Source organism: Pongo pygmaeus, chromosome 16 (genome assembly GCF_028885625.2).
Source record: "Pongo pygmaeus isolate AG05252 chromosome 16, NHGRI_mPonPyg2-v2.0_pri, whole genome shotgun sequence".
NCBI lineage: Eukaryota > Metazoa > Chordata > Mammalia > Primates > Hominidae > Pongo > Pongo pygmaeus.
Genome location: NC_072389.2, coordinates 104,951,356 through 104,976,614, shown reverse-complemented (window position 1 = coordinate 104,976,614; position 25,259 = coordinate 104,951,356). Strand labels below are relative to the sequence as shown.

General features: G+C 39.2%; 1 protein-coding gene across 39 annotated transcripts in view; it reads left to right on the top strand.

The window, feature by feature from the left end:
• Positions 1 to 25,259, top strand: part of TTC23 (tetratricopeptide repeat domain 23) — a 111,763-nt gene that overhangs the window by 22,661 nt on the left and 63,843 nt on the right. For all 39 annotated transcript variants that reach the window (XM_054450740.2, XM_063653008.1, XM_054450736.2 and 36 more), the window contains 4 exons: positions 2,437 to 2,560; positions 5,262 to 5,412; positions 5,597 to 5,722; positions 24,581 to 24,758. In XM_054450740.2, coding sequence (XP_054306715.1) covers positions 2,437 to 2,560; positions 5,262 to 5,412; positions 5,597 to 5,722; positions 24,581 to 24,758 — 579 coding nt within the window. The remainder of the gene's footprint in view (positions 1 to 2,436; positions 2,561 to 5,261; positions 5,413 to 5,596; positions 5,723 to 24,580; positions 24,759 to 25,259) is intronic.

Here is a 25,259-nt window from a genome sequence, read left to right as displayed (position 1 = left end):
TTAGTTTTTATCTTTTTGCTCATCTGTATTTTGACAATGAGCATACATTATTTTTGTAGTAAGAAACATGTTACTGTAGAAAAAAATACCACAGTCCACCTTCTTTCAGCACTTTATGGTGAGCATGTATTCCTTAGCTTCCTCCTGCTAGGTCACAAAAGTGACTCTCCTTTGGCCAACTGTCTGGCTGTGTATTTTTGTCAAGAAAAATGTTGTTTTAGGGTGAAGGTATTTCCAGTGCATGTAGGAATTGTGTGGAAATGCAAGCCCTTTGAGCTTTGACATTGATGGGTGTGCATCCTAGGTGTATCCTGGATCTTCTCCACAACTCTGTCCTTGTTCTTACCTTTCTTCCTCTGCTTTGACCCCTTCAGCTTTCTTTCTTCAGCCATCTCTCTTGCTGTTCTGACTGTCTGTTGCTGCATAACACCCCAATAACTTAGTGGCTTAAAACAAAAACAGCCATTCATTTTTCTCATGAGCCTGCAGTTTTTGCAGAGCTCAGTGGGGTTTGCTCAGCTTTGCTCTGCTCAGCATCAGCTGGTCTTGAAGGGTCTGGAGAATCTGCCGCCAAAATGGTTCACTCAAACTCTCAGGCCTTTCTATGTGGGTCTTCTCTCCATGGGGGCCATGTTTGCTTCCTCACAGCACTGTGGTTGGGTTCTGTATTAGTCTGTGGTGCTGTCATAACAAAATTCCACAGATGCTGTGGCTTAAAGAACAGAGTTTATTTCCTCACAGTTCTGGAGGCTGGAAGTCCAAGATCAAGGTGTGAGCGGGGCTTGATTTCATTCTAAAGCTTCTCTCCTGAGTTTGTAGATGACTGCCCTCTTGCTGTGTTCTCATATGGTCATTTCTCCATGTGCACGCCCATCCCTGGTGTCTTTTCCTCTTCATATATAAGGATACCAGCTGTATTGGACTAGGGTCCACCGTCACACCTCCTTCGAACTTAAATCACCTCTTTAAAGACCTCATCTTCAAAAACAGTTACATTATAAGGTGCTGGGGGTTGGGACTTAAATATATGAATTCAAGGAAGTTGGGGAGGAGACACAGTTCAGCCCATAACAGGTTTCAACAGTGAGTACCCAAGAAGAGACAGAAAGCGAAGCCACCAGTTCCTTTAGATTGTGGCCTGAAAACTGGCACTGTATCATTTCCTCCAGGTTCTATTGGCCAAACAGTCATAAAGCCCAGATTCAAAGGGAATGGGACATAGACCCCCCATCTTTGAATGGAAGGAGTATCAAATAATTTTGGAGCTGAGGTGTTTGTTTGTTTGTTTGTTTTGAGACGGAGTCTCGCTGTGTCGCCCAGGCTGGAATGCAGTGGCACGATCTCGGCTCACTGCAAGATCCGTCTCCCAAGTTCACACCATTCTCCTGCCTCAGCCTCCCGAGTAGCTGGGACTACAGGCGCCTGCCACCACGCCTGGCTAATTTTTTGTATTTTTAGTAGGGACGGGGTTTCACCGTGTTAGCCTGTTAGCCAGGATGGTCTTCATCTCCTGACCTGGTGATCCACCCATCTCCGCCTCCCAAAGTGCTGGGATTACAGGTTTGAGCCACCGCGCCCAGCCTGGAACTGTGTTTTAAAACTGCCAGCTCTGCTTTGAGGATATGGCTGCTCTGAGATCACCTGGAGCTGGGAATCCAGTTTTCTGTTCTTTTTGTCCTATCCCTGAATGAAAATGTGCTTCTTGCTGCTTTAATCAAGTCTGTAAGTCCTGCTGATCTCATTTGTTATGCTAGTATAGATGGCTAAGGAAAGTTTTGAATTGAGAGCTAAAGTATAGTATTTGACAGCCTGGGCAACATGGCAAAATCCCATCTCTACCAAAAATACAAAAAACTAGCCAGGTGTGGTGGTGCACACCCGTGGTCCCAGCTGCTCAGGAGGCTGAGGTGGGAGGATTGCTCGGGCCCCCTGGAGGTCGAGGCTACAGTGAGCCGATATCGTGCCACTGTACTCCAGCCTGGGTGACTCCAGGTGAGTGAGACCCTGTCTCATACACACACACACACACACACACAAAGTATAGTATTTGAAAACACTACCATTTGCCCCTGTTGTGCCTGCATATGTAGTAGCTGTTCATTGGTGGGCAGCTGGGAAACCTAGAGAGTGACTAGATGTCTGCTCTACTTTTTCTATTTTTTAAATTCTATTTCTTTTTTTCACCCTTAAATGTACTATAAATTGTACTTCTTATGTTTATTGTCTATTTCTTCTTACCAGATGAACACTCTACCACCCCAAATAGATCTTTGTCTGTTTTGTTCTCTGATACATCTCAAGTGCTTATAACAGTGTTGTGCACATAGTAGTCACTCAGTATTTATCAAAGGGTTGTAAAAGCATGTTGATTTTGTGTTTTGTGACTCTTAAGTTTTAAGTTGTGTAACTGGTAAGCCTGTTTTCTCTTCCTAACAGTACAAACAGGCCGTCCACGAGCTTGTGCGTTGCGTAGCACTGACAAGAATTTGCTATGGAGACTCACATTGGAAACTAGCAGAGGCACATGTTAATCTGGCTCAAGGCTACCTCCAGCTGAAAGGTAAGCTCGCCTTAGACTGAGGGGGATCAGTTGGTCAATTTCTGCTGTTCTCCCCAAAAGTTGATTCACACTTAATTGGAAGGATCAGGTTTTTTAATATTCTCCTTTCTAAATACCAAGAAGCCATTTCCTTTTATAAAGAGTTGATAAGGAATATAACCTGTAAACATTCAAAGGGGAAAAATGGAAAAAATATTTTAACTTTTCTTTTTTTTGTTGTTTTTGTTTTTGTTTTTTTTATGATTTCAAAAGTAAGGTTCTTAGGAGAAAATTAATCTGTTCGGCCAGAAGACTCTGTAGGAAAAAAACCCAAGGTATGGAATAGGGGCCCAGAATGGGATCCATTCACACTTTTATTGGAGAATCTCTTGACTGTAAATAACCAAAAAATTTAAAAAGACTAACCCAAATTGGCATAAAGAAAAGTTTTTGGCTCATACAACTTAAAAATTCAAGGGAAAAACTTTTTAGACTTAGCCATATCCCGTGTTCAAACAATGTGACCAGGATTCGGTTTGTCTCTCTCCCACTGCTTGGCTCTGTTTTTCTTGGTATTTGCTCCATTCTTCGCCAGGCTTTGACCACACGGTGGCAACAAGACTGCCTGCAACTTTAGGCTTCTCTTATAAGCATTCCCAGGAGTAAAGAATGTCTGTCCACCAAAATCCCAGGATTTGGGAAGGGTTCTAATTGGAACAACTTGGGTTGTATGCCAAAGGCAAGGAATAGTCTGATTGGCTAAACCTTCCTTTTGGCTTCATTGGATCCTGAAGGAGAAGCAGGCCTTCGCCAGATCATATGGATTGGATGTGCAGGAGCCAGGCATCCCCAAAGGGAAACAGAGGGGAGAATGGGTGCAGGGAAGGCAAAAACAATAGACACCCAGGATATGATGATGGCTTCTACTTACTGGCTGTGCAGCCTAAGACAAGATGAACAAGAGCATATCTGTGTTCAGCTTCTTCAGCTGAAAATTGATGATGATGGTGATGGTGATGCTAACTTTCCAGGGTTGGCCCAGTGAATAAAGAAAATAATAGAAGTGGAAAACACCAAATGCCAAGCATATTCTATACCAAGTGTATTCATTATTGCCACCCAATAAATTTGGCCAAATCTGATTATAGACTGGTCCTACCTATTAGATCAAAGGCCCTTAGGGACCTTGGAGATTATCTAATTTAAACTCTGCCCTCCCACCCCATTTTGTAGATTCAGGGAAAACAATGAGTCTGAGTTAGAACAGCTTTCCCCATACCACACTGTTAATAAGTAGCTGATCTGAGACTCAGACCTAGGATTTCAATGCCGGTTTGTCCTGCCATCTGGGGTTTCAGATGATGCTTTTCTTATACAGCCTGCTGCCTCTCTGCGTGACAGTCCTTCTTTCTCAATTTAAAGTAAAAGTAGTATCTACCATTTATTAAAGTCTCATTTGGTGCCAGGCATCATGTTGTTTTCCATGCATAACCTTATTCAGTCCTCACCACAGTCCTCAAAGGTGGGTATTTTTAATATCCCTGTTTACAGCTGAGAAAGCTGAGGCCAACGTTTTATAATAAGTGGTGGAGAAGGGGATCCATCCTGGGCAGTCTGACTTCAGAGCCAATGTTCTTGAACTTCACCCTATGCTGCCTCCAGTAAATTGAGTTCAGGTTCCTTCAGGGACTCGACACAGTTGCAAATACAGTCCAACGTGCTTTGTGTAACATCACAAGCACAGGTGGCACTAATACATGTCTGTGCTTTTTAAAAATATGTAATAAGACAATCTTGTGTAAGAATTCCCACATGAAAAGCATACCCTTGATTTTCTCCATTAGAAAATATATTCTTCCTGTTTTATAGACATAGGAACAGAATTAACTTCATATTTTGACAGGTTTTTTTAGAGCTCTAAGATACAATTTTGTGTAACTAAGAACATAAGACGGGGGCTGTGTGTATGTGAGTGGCAGCGGGTGTCAGTGTAGGGGAGGAGGATGGGAATACAGGGACGTGCAAAGCCCTGAAGCCTTGCTGGCAATCTCAGTCCTCCCTCCCCGCAGATTAACAAGACCATGGAGGAACACTGGAACACACTGGGGAATTCGTTCTTAGTAGTGATTTTTTTTTTTGCTCCATTTTGTTTGGTATTAGTCTCTTACCACATAGGAATACGAAATTGTCACACATTAATCTGTTACCTCACTGGAATTGTGTTTGTAAGTTTTTGTAGATATCAGATATGTATTATGTTAAAAAAAAACTCTCTGACGTTATGATTATAGGTGAGTAAGCTGAAGATTCAGAATTTTTAGTATTTCATTAAGATTGCAGTTACACAGCCAGGATTAAAATTCATGAATATTTTATTTCCTGCTCAGAATGCTATAGTTCTTGTATTCAGTTTGTTTCTTATAATTATATGTAACGTATTTTACTTCTGCTATTGGTGAGGTTTCAAAGCTGTTCAATTCCAGCTCATTTTGTTTATTTCTAAAAAGGCCATTTGGGGGGAAAATTTATCTTGAGTACTTGGTATAAAACACTTCTTTGGTTGTTACAGTCATGACAGTATTTCATGCTGCCCAGATACATCTCCATGTGTCATTTGACAATATGTGAAGGAGACCTTGTTAGATTCCCAAACCATAGGGAACTGTATTCCCGTCCAGTTGAGATGAAAGAGAAACTGAGACCTCTTTTTCTTTGTCCACAGGACTGTCACTGCAAGCGAAACAACATGCAGAAAAAGCCAAACAAATCCTCGCCAACTCCATTGTGCCTCCCTATAACGAGAATACAGATGTTTTCAAGTTTTCCATTGAACTTTTCCATACCATGGGCAGAGCTTTACTCTCCCTTCAAAAGTATCCTTTTGCCTCTAACTTTTACAAATAGAAATACTATTCACATAATACTTACATGCCAAGTAAAAAGCTGATGCTGATGGATGACTTAGGAAGTGTGATTGGAAGTATGGGAGCCAAGGAAGTTCAGGACATGGGGTGTAGAATCTAGAACCAAGTGGAAAATTTCCTGAACACAATTCAGATTTAAGGAAGCTTCAGAGAATTTGACAAAAGCAGAGAGGCTTTCAAAAGAGCTGCTGCAATGTGGAAGGATTATAAAGGAAGAATGGATAGAAATTGAAGCACGGATCAGATTATCATTTGCACAGTAAGTTTCAAGTTTAGGATTTTGCATACATGATGGCTGGAGGCTCTGTCTCAGGTAGGAGGAGCATCTCCATGAGGCTGCGGCCATGGCTTCTCCGGAGGTCACTGTGTAAAAGTAAAAGAGCAACACAGTCATGTCAGAGCAGCCCCAACCAGGGCATCCATCAGTGACACTTTTCACTCTCTATGGAGTGCCCTGGGTCCCAGAGTTCTGATCATTATTCCCTTGACTTTCGTTTTACCTGCTCTCCCTCCTCACCCCCAGCCCCTACACCCTTCTCTTCCTCCCTCCCTTCCTTTTTTCCCTGCCCTGCTCCAGTCTAAAATGCTTCAACAGGTTGATTTTATGATGAAAGCCTCAAAGGAGAAAGATCTTAAACATATCTGAATCCATGATAATGAAAGGATTGTTCTTTGTTCCTCACCTTACTCCATACTCACCAAATAAACTCAGCTGGAAGAGATATGAAGAGAAGGTTGTGTGTAGTTAGTACTTTTATCTTTCTCCAAAGAGCAACCTAAGCCAATTCCTCAGAGTATTGGGGTGACAGAGTTTGCCCACACTCTTTGGAAAGATGGACTTGTGCAGAGGAAAAGGTGGAGAAAGGTCTGTGTTGGAAGAGGCAGAGAATCCCAGTTGACCTACATGGCTGCCCTTAGCCAAAGCCAGAAGAATTCAGTTTACCTTCCTAACTAGATTGTATGTGTAGGTTGATTCCCAAGACAACTCAGAGAACCCACGGAATCATTTTAAGAAAGGTGCTAGTAAAGGGCCCCAGGAGAACACACCTAATGCTTCTATGTGAATGGAAAGTGGGAAGAACCAACTTTGACTCATGCAGTTAAAGATACTTCGTTTGTGATCACAATTCCCCTTGTTCTTTTGTGATCACAATTCCCCTTGTTCTTTTGTGATCACAATTCCCCGTGTTCTTTTGTGATCACAATTCCCCTTGTTCTTTTGTGATCACAATTCCTCTTGTTCTTTTGTTTTTCTTGGGTGGTTTCTGAACTGCAAGTGCAGAGCTCATTCATCTATGCAAATCCTCTGGTATGGATTTTTAAATTAATTTTTCCCTTTGTCTCCGATCTTTTCTCTCATTCTCCTACACACACATCATAGATAAATACTTTAATGATGGCTTATGTTTTTGAGTATGTATCTCTGAATAACAAACAATATTGTTTTATATATTTATGTGTTTAAAATTTGTATAAATTTGGCCGGGCGCAGTGGCTCACGCCTGTAATCCCAGCACTTTGGGAGGCTGAGGCAGGTGGATCACGAGGTCAGGAGTTCAAGACCAGCCTGACCAACGTGGTGAAACCCCATCTCTACTTAAAAATACAAAAATTAGCCAGGCGTGGTGGGGCATGCCTATAATCCCAGCTACTCAGGAGGCTGAGGCAGGAGAAATGCTTGAACCCAGGAGGCAGAGGTTGCAGTGAGTTGAGACCACACCACTGCACTCCCACCTGGGCGACAGAGTGAGACTCTGTCTCAAAAAAAAAAAAAAAGAAGAGAAAAAAAGAAAATTTGTATAAATTTGTAGCATATATATCATTCTGCTTCTTATTTTTTCCACTCAGCACGTTTTGGTTGTTGCCTGGATTTTAGTTCCTGTATAATGCTCTATAGAATGCATTTGTTGTATTTTGTTTGTCCATCCTCCTAACAATAGACATTCAGCTTGTCCCCAGCTCTCTGCTGCCATAGCAGTGCTGCCATGACCATCCTTACACAGCTTCACTTATGTGGCTAAGTGACACTTTTTCTGAGGTTTATATCCCAAGGGTGGTATTGCTTTTCTGAGGTTTATATTCCAGGGGTGGTACTGAGTACAAACAAACTTTCAGTTCACCAAGCACCAACCAACCACGACACCCATCTGCATTTGCATTCCCACTTGCAGGGTGGGTGGGTTCCTAACACACCGCTGGCAATATTTGACATTGTTGATCTTTGCCAACCTGGTGCATATAACGTGCTATCTAATTATTAAAGTTCTATTTACAGTTCTCCTCTTAGTGAGTTTGAATACTTTTCATATACGTCTTAGCCACTTGGGATTCCCCTTCTATGAATAGCCAGTTAGTATTCCTTCTCATTTTTCTTTTAGAGTTTCCTGTACCTTTCGTATTGATAATCAGGGTTTTCTTGTATATTATAAATATTAATGATATAAATATTTTCTTACATCTATTGCCCACTTATTAATTTTGTCTATGGTGTTCTTCATGGCTTAGGAATTATTAATTTTGCTTGACTCAGACCCATTCATTTTCACCTTATGATTTATGCTTTGGGAGTCTGGTTAGAAAGTCTTTTCCAGCTAAATATCAAAAATATTCTCTAAAATTTCCCTCCAAGACCTACTTTAACTCTACTCCGTATATTTTATCATGAAGCATTATCACTGTCATAACTTCTTAGTATTTTATAACTCAGTTTATAAATTACTCTTTAGTCCAAGGATTATTCAAATGATGTGTGTTTTGGTTTGCAGGTATGAGAGTTTTCAAGATATCTTGATGTTACTGATTTGTAATTGTATTGCATTGTTACATATGTCCTGAAGCTATTTTGTTGGGGGTGAGAGGAGAGTTTAGCAGTCTCATATCTTCTTAACCTATCACTTTATTGGTTAGTTGACCTTGTCCTTTTTTGTCCCCTACATCTATTCTGTCTGATACTATATCCTAGCTCTCTTGGTATATATTTTCCTACAATACCTTTAAAAAAATATTTATTTGGGTTTAAATTTCCTTTTCTCCTACGAATTTTTTGTTCTTTTCTTTTTCCTTACTTGCCTTCTTTTAGATTAATCAAATATTTCTATCATTACATTTTATACCCATTGATTTGCAAGTTATACATTCTTTTCTCTTGTTTTTTTCTTTTCTTTCTTCTTCTTTTCTTTTTTGTATACAGGATCTCACTCTGTTGCCCAGACTGGAGTACAGTGGTGGGATCATGGCTCACAGCAGCTTCAGTGTCCCTGGGCTCAAGCAATCCCCTCATCTCAGCCTCCTGAGTAGCTTGGACTACAGGTGTGTGCCACCACACCCAGCTAACTTTTTGTATTTTTTGTAGAGATGAAGTTTCGCTATGTTGCCCAGCCTGGTCTTGAACTCCTGGGCTCAAGCAGTCCACCCACCTTGGCCTCCCAAAATGCTGGGATTACAGGCATGAGCCACCATGCCTGGCCTTGTTATTTTCTTTTTATTCTAATAGTTACTGTGGAGTTTGTCACTTATATCCCTGATTTATTAGAATCTAATTGTAAATTAATCATTTAACCACTTCCTGAACAATACAAGGACCTTTGAGCATGCCAGCACTCTTTATCCTCTCTGCTTGGTGCTGTGTTGTCCTGTATTTAAATCACATGTATCTTATACTACAGACAATATTTGTAATACGTATACCTGACAAAGGGCTTATATCTGAAATCTATAAAGAACCCTTATATATCAGTTAAACAAACACACATAACTGGATAGAAAGATGGGCAGGAGGCCAGGCACGGCGGCTCACGCCTGTAATCCCAGCACTTTGGGAGGCCAAGGCGGGTGGATCACCCAAGGTCAGAAGTTCAAGACCAGCCTAGCTAACACGGCGAGACCCTGTCTCTACTAAAAATACAAAAATTAGCTGGGCGTGGTGGCGGGCACCTGTAATCCCAGCTACTCGGGAGGCTGAGGCAGGAGAATTGCTTGAACCCAGGAGGCGGAAGTTGTGGTGAGCCAAGATCATGCCATTGCACTCCAGCCTGGGCAACAAGAGAGAAACTCCATCTCAAAAAAAAAGGAGAAAAGAAAGATGGTCAGGAAACTTCTCCCAAAAAAAGAACACCCACATAGCAAATAAACCTATCAAAAGGTGTTCCACCTTATCAGTTATCAGAAAATGAAAACTAGAATCATAAGATATGGCTGGGTGTGGTGGCTCACACCTGTAATCCCAGCGCTTTGAGAGGCTGAGGTGGAAGGATAGCTTGAGCCCTGGAGCTCAAGACCAGCCTAGGCAAGATGGGGAGACCCCCATCTCTACAAAAATATTTTTTAATTTATCCAAGTGTGGTGGTGCTCAACTATAGTCCTAGCTACTCAGGAGACTGAGGTGGGAGGATCTCTTTTTTTTTTTTTTTTTTTTTTTTGAGATGCTGTCTCGTTCTGTCACCTAGGCTGGAGTACAGTGGCGCGATCTCGGCTCACTGCAAGCTCTGCCCTCCCGGGTTCACGCCAGTCTCCTGCCTCAGCTGTCAAGCAGTGGGGACTACAGGCGCCCACCACCACGCCCAGCTAATTTTTTGTATTTTTTAATAGAGACGGGGTTTCACCGTGTTAGCCAGGATGGTCTCGATCTCCTGACCTTGTGATGTACCCATCTCGGCCTCCCAAACTACTGGGATTACAGGCGTGAGCCACTGCGCCTGGCCGGGAGGATCTCTTGAGCCCAGGAATTTGAGTTTGCAGTGAGCTGTGCAACACCACTGCACTCCAGCCTGGATGACAAAGCAAAACTCTGTCTCTTTAAATAAATAAATAAATAAAATCATAAGATACTCTTACATTCCCACTAGAATGGCTAAAAAAAATTTTAAGACTAATAATAGCAAATATTTGGAAGGATGTGATTCTCTGATATGCTCACTCATATACCATTGTTTCAAATATATTTAGTGTAACTACTTTAGAAAATTATTTGACATTGTCTCCTAAATTTAAATATTTGCATACCCTTTGACCCAGCAGTATCACTACTAAATTATACACCCAACAGAAATGCATGCATGTTTTCACCAAAAGACATAGCCAGGAATATTCAAAGCTACATTATTTGTAATAGCCAAGAGTTGGAAACAACCTAAATGTTCACCAAAAGTAAAACAGAAAAATGTGATCTGTTAATATAAATAAAATGATTAAAACTCCTCCTATGCTTAACAGCATGAATGGCTCTCACAGTGTTTAGTAAGACGCCAGATGCAAAAGAATCATACTGTACAATTCCATTTATATAACTGGAGGAGGAAGAAGGTTGTTAGCGACCGGGAGGGCTTTACCAGTCCAGAATCCCTTCCTGCCAGAAATTAGGTATTCTGTCTTATAAGATAGAAAATACACAATTCAGAGATCCAAGATATAATATTTGTTGCATCTGTTGAGACCTGACTAATATATCAGTATTTAATATTGAGCAGTGTTGCTAAAAAAAGAGTAAATGATCCTCTGGCACCTCCTCTGAGTGCTTTCCAAATTAGCAGTACCAAGCCTTGCCAGCAGATGGCGGGCCCTGTACACATCTAGGCTGAATAGCCAACAAGAATTTAAGTTAATATTCCAGACTATTCTACAAAGTTACTTTTGTGTTTAGCCAAGTTGTTTCAAACTTTGCTACTTCTTTTCATCCTAATTCTTCACCCTGATATAATCACCACAATGTGCATGTTTAAACTGTATAATTTTCATTCAATTACTTTGCTTTGTTTCCTTATTGAAATGTATTTTGTCCAAATTGATCTGCTTTAGAAATTAACAAGGTGTTTTGAGTTTATTCACTTCTGTACTTACACTTGAACCACGAGGGCCTTTTCTTTTGCCAGGTCTTGGAAGTGGAAGACCAAGATAATTTCTCAGGCAGCGCTCATTGCATTTATGTCCCTGGTTTTTGTTTTGTTTTGTTTTTTGAGATAGGGTCTTACTCTGTTGCTCTGGCTGGAGTACAGTTTCACAGTGACAGCTCACAGCAGCCTTGACCTCCTGGGCTCAAGCAGTCCTCCCCTCTCAGCCTCTTGAGTAGCTGGGACTACAGGCACGTGCCACTGCACCCAGCTAATTTTATTTTTTAATAGAGACAGGGTCTCACTACTATATTGCCCAGGCTGGGCTCAAGTGATCCTCCTGTCTCGGCCTCCCAGAGTGTTAGAATTACAGGCATGAGCCACTGCACTCAGTCCTATGTCCCTCTTAAAAGGATATCTTTTAGTGTATCATCTTCCTCCTCCTGCCTGTCCTTTTATGGTGCCCGTCGCAACAGCCCAGTGCCTTTCTCCTTGGGCTGACAGATAAGTGCCGCAGGGTGACTCATGCTCCATGCCTCCCATCCCTGACTATGGCCTGAAACTTCTCCCCTTCTTCCTCTCCTCTTTTCCAGTGCTACTTCGTACAGTAATGGTTTGTTAACTTTGGAGAGTGAATCCAAATCATGGATTCCTATGTGCACAGTTATATTTCTTTAAATCTGGTAAAGAAAGTCACTTGCAAAAATGGGCAAATTTATCCCCAGTGTTAAGAATTATTTTCTATCCTGGTTACTGATAGATGCCCAGAGAGAAATAGTTGTCTTTGTATATACAGGCATACGCCATTGCACATCATGCGCACACACAACACACACACACACACACACACATCCCTCTTTAAATTATCTTTCTATGCAGCATGATGATGATCTATTGAGACTATTGCTCCAGAACATGTGATTTTCCCCCAGCTCTCTCTGACTGCTTGACATGTCCTTGAAGTCTCCCACAGCATGTCCTGCGAACACTTTGCCTGGCATGACTGTGCTGAACTAACTCAGGAATGAGTAAACACTTTCATTTCCTCAGAGCATCAACAAGACACCTCCCAGGTATTTCTAAGCAGTGTGCCATGGTGTCATTAACAATGTAGGCTCTGGGCCCGGCATGATGGCTCATGCCTGTAATCCCAACACTGGGAGGCTGAGATGGGAGGATCGCTTGAGGCCAGGAGTTCAAGACCAGCCTGGTCAACATAGTGAGACCCCATCTCTATTAAAAAAAAAAAAAATGTAGTCTTTGGAGTCAGAAGCCCTGGGTTCAAATCAGTGTTTGTTCAAACTTCCCAGCTGTAGAACTTGGGCAGATCTTGTGCTTCCTGGGAGCCTTACTCTCCTCTCCTGTTGAAGTGAGAATAATAAGACCTCTAGGAGTTGCTGTGAAGATTAAAAAGATATTACTTTAAAGCATCTAGGTGCGTGGGAGACCCTCAGAAGCAAGCAAGCAAGAAAGAAAAGGGCAACTATAATTATCATTATGATCTAATTGAACATTTTCCTTTCTGCTGTTTCATCCCAGAGGTGATTTTAAATCAGGTACTTATATCACGTATTAAGGTTTTGTACTTCAAGACTGCTCTTGGTGTGCAATTTTTTTCTGCATTTTTTCCCTATGTCTTGGGAAGGCTACATTTTGTTTTCTTTGCTCTCATGAATCATCTAAGCTAAAACCAGACAATTGTATATACTTACTTCTTCTTTTTTGTTTGTTTGTTTGTTTTTTGTTTTTTGTCTTTGTGACTCTCTGTCACCCAGGCTGGAGTGCAGTGGCGTGATCTTGGCTCACTGCAACCTCCACCTCCCAGGTTCAAGCGATTCTACTGCCTCAGCCTCCCGAGTATCTGGGATTACAGATGTGTGCCACCACGCCCAGCTAATTTTTCTATTTTTAGTAGAGACAGCGTTTCACCATGTTGACCAGGCTGGTCTCAAACTCCTGACCTCAAGTGATCCACCTGCTTCGGCCTCCCAAAGTGCTGGGATTACAGGCATGAGCCACTGCACCCAACCTGTATATTCTTATCTCCTTAAGCTTGATTTTGTTTCTTTGTCTTGCTCTCTCTTGATTCATTGAACTCATGAGATTTGGAAAGTTATTCTAACACAAGTTTTCCAAAAGGAAAGGGGATGGGGAAGGTTTCTCCCTTAACTCATACTTCTTAGGAAGGAGGAGAAGATAATGGAGAAGTGATGTGGCAAGAGGAACAGAGTATGTATCTACCTGCCATCACCTCGTTGAGATGATGGGGTTCTACTTAGTTCCATAAGCTGCTCCAGAAATGCTTTCCAGTGGAATTTTTGATACTTCAATAATAACCTTTGCTCTTAGATCCCATAGTCCTCCCAAAATTGGTCCAGTCAGAAATTTCTTTTTTTTTTTTTTTTTTAGCTTGGTCTCTTTTTTTTTTTTTTTTTTCTTTTTTTTATTATTATTATTCTTATTCTTATTATACTTTAGGCTCTATGGTACATGTGTGCAACGTGCAGGTAAGTTACATATGTATACATGTGCCATGCTGGTGCGCTGCACCCACCAACTCGTCATCTAGCATTAGGTATATCTCCCAGTGCTATCCCTCCCCCCTCCCCCCACCCCACAACAGTCCCTGAAGTGTCATCTAACTTTTGCTTTCTGGACTCAGCATTTAAAAAAATTTTTAGTTCTTACCATCACCTGAGGTTCCTTGATGTCTAAGTTGCATTTTCTCTGCTTCTTTCTTTTGGGCGTAAAGGCTCTAACAAATGCTCATATGTTCCAAGTCCTGCTTCTCCCTTGCGTGCTCCCTGGGAACTCCCTGCTCTTCTCCAGCAGACATGTTCCTCCTGTCGGCTCCCCCTGTGGGACACTGTGTGCCTAGAATGCTTTTTGCTTACTTAACAAAGAAGGAAATCGCTTGTTTTCTCTGGGACTCTTCCTAATCCTACATTTCTGTGATTGAAGATATGCTCTTAACTTACACAAGTCTGATTTTTTTTTTAATTATTTTTTTCAATGTGGGGAAGCCAAAGAAAAACCACACGGCACAGGTTACTTTCATATACTTTATCTGCTTTCTATTTCTTGAATCTCCTAAAGCTTTAATGTTTTAGAGCACTACATTTCTGTCTTTCCTTTTCTGACATTATACCCTTATAATGTACATTTTCCTAAATATATAAGAATAATGATTTAAATAATAGAATAATGTTTTAAAATAACATGTTATTAGTATTAATATGTAACATAAATATATAATCATATATCTCTAAATAAATAACACAATATATAATAATATATATCAAATAATAGGCAGGGCACAGTGACTTACACCTGTAATCCCAGAACTTTGGGAGGCCAAGGCAGGCGGATCATTTGAGCCCTCATTTGAGTTCGAGACAGCTTGGGCAACAGGGCAAAATCCTGTCTCAAATTAATACAACTAATACAAAATTACTAATACAAAAAATTAGCCAGGCGTGGTAGCACACACCTGTAGTCCCAGCTATTCCAGAGGCTGAGGTGGGAGGACTGCTTGAGACAGGGAGGCAGAGGTTGCAGTGAGCAAAGATCATGCCACTGGACTCCAACCTGGGTGACAGAGTGAGACCCCTTCTCAGAAATAAAATAATAATGATTTTTTTAAAACCACACTAGCTACCAATTATTGACCACCTTCTGTGTCGGGCTTTTGCTAAGTGCTTTACAGATGTCATCTCCTTTCATTCTTAGTCCTCTCTGTGTAGTGGCTACTATTAGTATTCCCATGTTCAAATGTGGCATCTAAGGCTGAGAGAAGTGAGGTCCCTTCTAGGGTGACACACGCAGGAAGCGATAAAGCTGGAGTGTGGCCCAGCAGAGCCTGCTTATTCAATGCTAGTGTCCAAGCTCCTGACCATGGCACAGATTGCATTCACTGCTGTAGACTGGAAACCCCACAATGCATTCAGCAGAGCAAAGCCTTTACCTGTATGTATCAGGTGATAAAAAGAGACCCAGATGTAACTCTTTTCTCATGTTGGCTATGGAAAATCCCACTTGTTATCTTTTGGGATTGGTTTCTCATCAGATTCTGATCAGTGATATTCACACAAAGCCTTTCCTTTATACTGGTGCTCAATATTCTTGCCAAATTCTAGAGTTTTTAAAAAGAAACTCTGTTGCCTTAGTAATACCAGAAATTGCATTTGTTTATTGCTTGTTAAAACGAGTCTCCATCCCTGTGAGATCTGAAACTTGTCTGCAATGAGATAGTGTCTCCTCTTGTGCTCTGTTGAATTACTGTGTATAAACTTTCATTCAATAAAATATGCCATGGCTTAAGTTGTGCACCTGCCAAATTAACATACTGCCACATTCTGTTATTCAAAATTTTCTGTCTTTTCATCTGTCTAGTGTATTTCTTAAGCTACCAAGTACATTGTGGATACACTAGATAATAAATCCTCAAATCATCCCTGGCAGGTAGCTAGAAGTGGAAAGGAAAAAATATTGCTCTCAAACATTACATATGAGAAAATGGAAACACACAAGATTACCCAAAATTGACTGATGCTTTAAGTAAGTTGTAGATGGATGTAAGACTATAATTTAGTTATTTCTTGATGTAGTACTCTCAATTCCTTTTTTATTTATTATAAAACTAATTTTATTTTCTATTTTGCTTTTCTTTTATGTGAATAGTGTACTCACAATGGGCTTCAGAAGGCTCATTGTGGGTTGCATTAGCTTGATAGCCTCCATTTCTGGCTGTGTTAGTGCCAGGACCATGAAATAGCCTGCAACAGCAACCTCAGGAGGTGAGGGGTAGGATGTGCTTCATTCTTTGTGCAATTGCATGTTGTATTCATCTTTTTAATAAAATATTTTAGGCACATATATATATAGTATTGTTATGTAAATTCTGTAGTGTAAAGAGTAGTATACACACTACTAAGCTTACAAAATCTATTTCTGATAAATGGAAGCTTGTTATGCATTCTTCCCAATACCATTTTATTCCCATACATTATAGGCAGTTATTATGCTGAAATTTAGTGTTTTTCATTCCTCTGAATGTTTTTGTACCTTTACTGTGTATATGCATAGCATATATATATGTGTGTGTATATATATATATAAAATTTGTCATATTTTTAAACTTTATATGTATGTTTCCTTCTGTAACTTCCTTTTTTCCCATTGCATCTATATTTTTGAGATATATCTCTACCAATTGATATAATCCAGCTCTAGTCTTTTCATTTTAGACCTCCATATGGTGTTTAATTGTCTGACTTTCCCCTAATTTAATTGTCTATTTTGATGAGGGTGAACACGTGAATTGTTTCCAATTTTTAGTACTATAAACACTACTTTCATGATCATTCTTATATAAGTCTCTTTGGGCACATATGCAGGATTATCTCTGAGGTATATTCCCAGGAGTGGAATTGTTTACTTGACAAGCATCTGCATCTTCAATTTTACTGGATTTACCAAACGCTTTCTAACAATTTATGCTCCCACCAGCAGGGTGTGTAAATTCTTGTTACTCAACGTCCTCAGGCTTCTTATAGTTCTCAATTATATGGATGCAAAATTTTATCTTATGGTTTATTTATGTATTTATTTAATTTGAGACAGAGTCTCCCTCTGTCACCCAGGCTGGAGTGCAGTAGCATGATCTCAGTTCACTGCATCCTCCACCTCCCGGGTTCAAGCGATTCTCATGCTTCACCCTCCTGAGTAGTTGGGATTACAGGCACATGCCACCAGGCCCAGTTTTTGTATTTTTAGTAGAGATGGGGTTTCACCATGGCCAGGCTGGTCTCGAACTCCTGACCTCAAGTGATCCACCTGCCTCGGCCTCCCCAAAGTGCTGGGATTACAGGTGTGAGCCACCGCACCCGGCCCTTATGGTTTCTTTAATTGAATTTTTCTGATAGGGAAGTTAAATATCTTTTTACATGTTTGCTAGACATTTGGAATTCTTGTTCTGTGAATTATATATCCACATGTTTTGCTTATTTGCTATTGAGCTATTTGCATTTTTCTTAAAAATTGGTAGATAGTCTTTATATTTCTGGAAACAAGTTAATTGCTATTTACATATATTGTATGTACTTCAGATGTGTAGTTTGCCTTGATTTTTGATGCATAAGAGTTTTTATTTTTAATATGATCAATTTTACTTATCTTTTCTGTTCTTATTTGTGTATATATTAGAAATCCTTTCCTACTCAAAGACGCAGGGTTAGTTTTCCATATGTTTTCTCTCAAACATATCAAAGTTTTTATTTTTAAATTTAGGACTCCTAAACAGCCATTGGGGCAATGAAGAAATTAAGAAGGACATTAAAAATTTCCTTGAGACAAATGAAAATGGAAACATAACATACCAAAACATATATAATACAGCAAAAGCAGTACTAAGAGGGAAGTTTATAACAATAAACGCTTACCTCCAAAAAGTAGAAAACCTTCAAATAAACAGCCTAACAGTGTGTCATAAGGAACTACAAAATCAAGAGCAAACTAAACCTCAAATTCGGATAAAAAAATAATAAAAACCCAAGCACAAATAAATAAAATTGAGACTAAAAAAATTCAAAAGATGAATATAACAAAAAGTTTGTTTTTTGAAAAGATAAACGAAATCAACAAACCTTACTAGACTAAGAAAAACAGAGAGAAGACCCAAATAAGTAAAATCAGAGACAAAAAAGGAGACAATACAACTGCTACCACAGAAATTCAAAGGATCATTAGAGACTATTACGAGCAACTATATGTAATAAACTGGAAAATCTAGAATAAATGGATAAGTTCCTAGACACATAAAACCTGTTACAGTGGACCATGAAGAAATCAGAAACCTGAATAAACCAATAAGTAACAAGATAGAAGCAATGACAGAATGTCTTCCATCAAAGAAAAGTCCAAGATCTGATGGGTTCAGTACTAAATTCTACCACACATCTTAAGAAGAACTAATATCAATCCTACATAAACTGTTCCAGAAAATTGAGGAGGAAGCAGTACTTCCAAACTCATTCTATGAGGTCAGCGTTGTCTCAATACCAAAACCAGACAAAGACACATCAAAAAAGAAAACTATGGGCCAATATCTCTGATGAATATGGATACAAAATCCTCAAACCAAATTCAACTACACATTAAAAAGATCATTCATCTTGATCAAGTAGAATTCATCCCAGGGATGCAAGGATGGTTCAACATACACAAATCCGTAAATATGATACCTCACATCAACAAAATGAAAGACAAAAACCATATGATCATTTCAATAGATGCTGAAAAGGCATTTGATACAATTCAACATCCCTTCATGATAAAAACTTAACAAGGACTTAAAGGAACTTACTTAACTTACTAAAGGAACATACCACAACGCAATAAAAGTCATATATGACAAACCCACAACTAGTATTGTACAGAACAGTGAAAAACTGAAAGCCTTTCCTCTAAGATCTAGGACAAGACAAGGTTGCCTACTTTTACCATTTTTATTCAAAATAGTACAGAAAGCTTTAGACCAAGAAGTTAGGCAAGAAAAAATAAATAAATGACATCTAAATTAGAAAGGAAGAGTTCAAATTATCCTTGTTTGTAGATGATATGATCTTATATTCAGAAAAACCTATAGATTCTACCAAAAAGCTATGAGAACTGATCAACAAATTCAGTAAAGTTGCAGAATACAAAATCAACATACAAAAATCAGTAGCATTTCTGTATACCAACAGCTAACAATCTGGAAAAAAAACAAAAAAACAAGAAAGTAATCCCATTTACAATAGCTACAAAAACAAACAAACAAACAAAAACCTAGCAACAAATAAGATAAAATAGTTAAGAATAAACTTAACCAAAGAAGTGAAAGATCTCTACAATGAAAACTATAAAACATTGATGACAGAAAATGAAGAGGACATGCAAAAAGATTTCATGTTCATGGATTGGAAGTGTCAATATTGTTGAAATGTGCATACGACCCAAAGCAACCTACAGATTGAATGCATTCTCAAAATATCAACTCTCATTATCAAAATGCCAATTACGTTCTTCATTGAAATAGGAAAAAAAAATCCTAAAGTTTCTGTGGAACCACGAAAGTCCCAAAAGAGTCAAAGAAATCCTGACCAAAAAGACCAAAGCTGGAGGCATCACATTACCTGACTTCGTACTATACTACAGATCTATAGTCACCAAAACAGCATGATACTGGCATAAAAATAGACACATAGACCAATGGAACAGAATAGAAAACCCAGAAATAAATCCATGCATTTACAGTCAACTCATTTTTGACAAAGGTGCCAAGAACATACACTGGGAGAAAGATAGTGTCTTCAGCAAGTGGTGCTGGGAAAACTGGATATCCATATTCATAAGAATGAAACTAGACCCCTAGCTCTCACTATATGCAAAAATCGAATTAAAATTCATTAAAGACTTAAATTTGGCCAGGCACTGGGGCACATGCCTGTAGTCCCAGCACTTTGGGAGGCCAAGGCAGGAAGATTGCTTGAGCACAGGAGTTCAAGATCAGCCTGGGCCACATGGCGAAACTCCATTTTTACAAACAAAATTAGCCAGGTGCGTGGTAGTGTGCACCTATAGTCCCAGCTACTCTGGGGCCTAAGGTGGGAGAATCACTTGAGCCCAGGAGGTTGAGGCTGCAGTGAGCCATGATCACGCCACTGCACTCCAGCCTGGGCCACAGAACAAGACCTGTCTAAAAAAAAAAACCTTAAATCTAAGACTGAAACTACTGGAAGAAAATGTTGAGAAAACACTCCAGGAAATTGGTCTGGGCAAAGATTTCTTAAGGAAGACCTCAAAAACGTAGGCAACCAAAGCAAAACTGGACAAATGGGATCACATCAAGCTAAAAGGCTTCTGCACAGCAAAGGAAACAATTAACAAAGTGAAGAAACAATCCACAGAATGTGTGAAAATATTTGCAAACTACCCATCTGTCAAGGGATTAATAACCCGAATAAATAAGGAGTTCAAACAACTCAATAGAAAAAGACAAGTTGATTTTAAAACAAGCAAAAGATCTGAATAGACATTTCTCAAAAGAAGACGTGCAAATGACCAACAAGTATATGAAAAAATACTCAATATCACTGATGATCAGAGAAACGCAAATCAAAACTACAATGAGATATCACACCCCGATTAAAAATGCCTTCTATCAAAAAGGCAGTAACGGATGCTGATGAGGATGTGGAGAAAGGGGGACACTCATACACTGTTGGTGGGAATGCAAGTTATTACAGCCACTATGGAGAACAGTGTGGAAGTTCCTCAGAAAACTAATAATAGAACTACCATATGATCCAGCCATCTCATTACCCAGTATATACCCCCTCAAAAGGAAATCAGTATATCAAAAGAAATACCTGCACTCCCATGTTTATTGCAGCACTATTCACAATGGCCAACCTAGGACTCAACGTAAGTGTCAATCAGTGGATGAATGGATAAAGAAAATGTGGTAGATATACATAATGGAATATTACTTAGCTATTAAAAAAGGATGAAATCCTGTCAATTGCAGCAAAATGGATGGAACTGGAGGGCATTATGTTAAGTGAAATAAGCCAGGCACAGAAAATATCACGTTCTCACTCAAATGTGGGAGCTAAAAAGATTTAAAAAAAAAGAAAAATTGAACTCATGAAGATAGAGAGCAGAATGATGGTTACTACAGGCTTTGAAGGGGAGTAGGGAGTGGGAGATGAAGAGGGGAAAACTATTGGATATAAAAATATAGGTGAATAGTGGGAATAAGACCTAATGTTTGGTAGTACAATAGGTTGACTATAGTTAACAGTATTTTATTGTGTATTTTTAAATAACTGAAAGAATGGAACTGGAATGTTCCTAACACAAAGAAATGATAAATGCTTGAGGTGATGGGTATGCTATAACCCTGATTCGATCATTAACTTTGTGTGCTTATATCAAAATTTTACATGCACCCCATGCATATATACAATTATTATGTATCCATAATAATTTAAAATTAAAAAAAAAAATTTGTCTTCTAATCCACTTGGAGCTTTGGTGTACATGGTATCTCCTTTTATATATCTTTTGTTTTTATTTATGTGTTCTTACTTTTAGTGACGAGTATGTATTCTTATAATACATTATTCTGTTTTTTTAAAGTTCAATTGGATAAGAAAATGCCCACCTCATTTGCACAATAGTTCCAATCAGTTTCTCTGATTTTGCCTATTATTTGGACTTTCCAAACTCTTATATGGTTGGTGTTGGGGTGGAGCTGAGATCACAATTGAGCCCGTTTCAACATGGGGAAAAACTGAGGCTGTTGCATATGGTTGGGAGGAGAAGGAGTAAAAGATATGATCATGTGTAGACATTTAATACTCATCTGTGTGATGTGCTTCTGTCTGCAAAGCACTTTCATGGACATCTTATTCAATTCTCACAACAACCAGTGTGTTCGGATGACGGAACCAAGGTTCGAGACATTTTGTTCTTGTCGAAGCTTTGTCAACAAGGCTGCTCGGACTACAGTTTGGGTTTCCTACTTCCACTTACTTACAACTGATTTTCCTGCCTCTCATTTTCTGTTCTTTTCCATAACATTTTCTCTGGGAGTCAGGTATTTGAAGGATGACTTTTGAGACCTGAAAAGGTGACCTGGTGTTAACTTGGGATGATGTCCTGTGCTTTTGGCTGAGATAGCTAGTGGGTGGCTACAAGTTTTCCGTGGTCTTCACCTATTAACAAACCCCCAAACACTTTTCTTCAGTGACTTATCTCAGGAAAGAAGGAATTTTTTATATATCCATGAATACATGCCTTGTTATTGTTTTCTTTTTTGCTCATTTATGAGCTTGATTACTAAACTTTAAATACTGCTTTCTTTAAAAGCAGTTGCCCAGATGAAATTATCTTGGTGTTTGTACTTCCTTCGTTTCTCTTCTGTGACTTTTACGGGCAGTCTGGGAAACAAAGGACCCATTCTTTACTTCAATGGCACACTGTATCATTTATGAACATGAGACAGGAAAAAGATGAATATTTTTTTCCTTCTCTCAAATATCCATGGCATTGTCTGAGTTCTCTAGGCTAAATTAGGTGGAAAAAAATCTGAAATCATTTTGGAAGTATGTAACTTTCTCTAGATTCTAGACCAGAGGTCAGCAAACTTTTTCCCTAAAAGCCCAGATAATAAGTATTTCAGATGTTGTAGGCCATATGGTTTCTGTGGCAACCAATGAACTCTGTCATATTTCAAAAGCAGCCATGGGTGATATGTAAACGAATGGGCATGGCATTGTGCCAATAAAACTTTATTTACAAAAACAGCAGATTTGGCCCCCACACCATAGTTTGCTGACCCCCATTTTTAGCTATTTAAGCTTTGTCTACCATGGAATCTAAGTCTTTGGCTAAATTATTTCTTACCAACCATATGTTTCTGAGACTTTCTATCACCAAAGGTTCTAATGGGTTTTCTCTTCAAATATAAAGTATGATATTTACAAAACTAAGAATTACCCCCTACATTCTAAGCTCCTTCAGCATCAGAAAGGAAGCCCACAGAAAGGAAGCCCGGTATTACTGGGTCGCCTATTAATCTTTTTGCTTCCCAGATGAGAATTTCTACAAGCTGTAGCCCTCCTTAGTCCCTGAACTCTTCCTGAGTTTTTAAACCTCTTCACAATTATAGAAGGTATCCAGATTAATAAACTGTTGAATCAGCATTTTATTCCACTGTGGCCATCTGGACCACAGATTCAAAAAGTATCTTTACTTCTATCAGTTAATTCCTTTGGAGAGCAAAAATAGGTGTGAAAAATACCCAGTGGTTGAGGTGAAAATAATACCTATTTTTTGTAGTCTTTTAGTTTTCTCTTAGGCAGTTTGGGAATCACAAGGCCTTTTGGTATTAAAAGTTCTGGAGTGGAGGGCAACATAGGAGGGATTATAAATTTTGCACATAAAATTTTTCCATGAAAGAAAAGGTTCCTAATAGTCTTAGCAAATATGCTGGAGAAGATTATTTTTAAATATGTGCTGTGTTTGCTGAAAAATATGTAAGGATACATTTTTTATATGAGAGATTCTTATTCTAAGAAGGTATAGAAATATTTTCCCACTGCCACCTTTACTTATAATTTCTAAATTAGCATTTTTATGATATAAAAGTAACACATTTTCATAGAAGAAAGTTTGGGAAATTTAGAAAAGCACAAACAAGAAATGTAAAATTACAGTCTAACAGCTTAGAGATAAGTATTGCTAACATAGCAATGGCTTTTGCCATCTTTCTGTGCATATGTGTACATGCAGATTAGATATAAAGTTTTCACATGCCTGAGATGATATACGGAATATTTTGTAGCCTGCCTTTTCACTGAAGTATATAGAATGGGTAAACTACTGTGTCAATAAATACGGATCAGCACTAATTTTCATGGCTACATGGCATTCCACAGTATAGATGTACTTACTGTAACCTGCTTGCAGTCTCCTGTTGGTGCATTTTAAGTGCTTTGGACTTTTCCACCATTATAGAGAATGCTAAGGTAAATGTTCTATATATATCTTCTTGCCCTGCCATAGTATCACTTCAGGATGAATTCCTAGAATTGGAATTAGCAAAATTGTATGTGTGTATGTGTGTATGTGTGTGTGTGTGTGTGTGTGTGTACATATGTGTATGATTTAATATAGAAAAGTTTATACCCAAACTATGTTCTCCTCAACAGTTAATGAGAGTGCTTCACATCCTCCCCAATACTGGGAAATTTCTAAAATTTCTCAACAGATCAGTTATTAGCATCTCAGCATCCTTTCCTTGATGATTGCTATCATTGTTTTGTGAAGTATTTAACAGTGTTTAAACCAATACCTACCCATATAGCACTTACTATGTATTAGAGGTTATTCTAGGTTTTTATGAATATCAATTAATTTAATCTTTTTGCATTAATTAATCTTCAATTAATAACCCAGTGAAGTGTGGGCACTGTTATCCTTAACTCACAAATGAGGAAACTGAGTGACTGGAAGGTCGTACATCTAGTCAGTGGTGAAGCCAGGACTTGAACCTTCCTGGTGATTCCAGAGCCCATCTTCTTAACCACCATGCCCTGCTGGCTCTTGGAGGAAATGCTTAGTTAGCAAGGAAACGAACCTGGACACCAGGGATCAAAGAGTCACATCCCAACTACCAGCTCACCTATATTTTCAGTATTTTCTATTTTAATTATTAAATAAAATAATTCCTTTGATTTTTTTAGGGTGTGTCAAGGTCAGAAGAAATCAAAAGAAGCTTTGTCCCACTATCAAGCAGCTTTGGAATATGTTGAGATCAGTAAAGGTGAAACAAGTCATGAGTGTGTACCCATATTGAGAGAATTAGCAGGTGTAGAGCAAGCCCTGGGACTCCACGATGTATCCATCAACCACTTCCTCCAGGTAAGCTACAAGGTCCTGGCTACCAAAGCTGTTCTAGGCTCAATGCTTCTCATAGACACAAGTGGCACAGCAGCTCTGAAAATGCCTGGCTTTGTCATTTGCTCTAGATAAGGACAACACTTGGCCTAGAGTAGATGCTCAACAAAGGTGTTCTTATCAGATGGCCATGTGGGCAAGTGCTGGTACTTGTCCCCTGTTAGTAGTTGCACAAACCACAAACAGCCTGAGATGCCCTAAAGGTGGTTTCTTTACCTTTTAGTATTTATTTAGAGCGTATGTTACCAAACTGATAAGGACTTTTTTTTCTACATTCTAAAGTCTTCACCCGAAGCCACGTAGAGTTATGTCTGTTAGCTGCTAGTCTACTTTATAAGATTCCTCAGTGAGTGTGTCCATCAGGGTTCTCCAGAGAAACAGAACCAATAGGATATGTACACACACACACACACACACACAGACACACACACACACAGAGAGGTTGGTTTTTTTGTTTTTGATTTT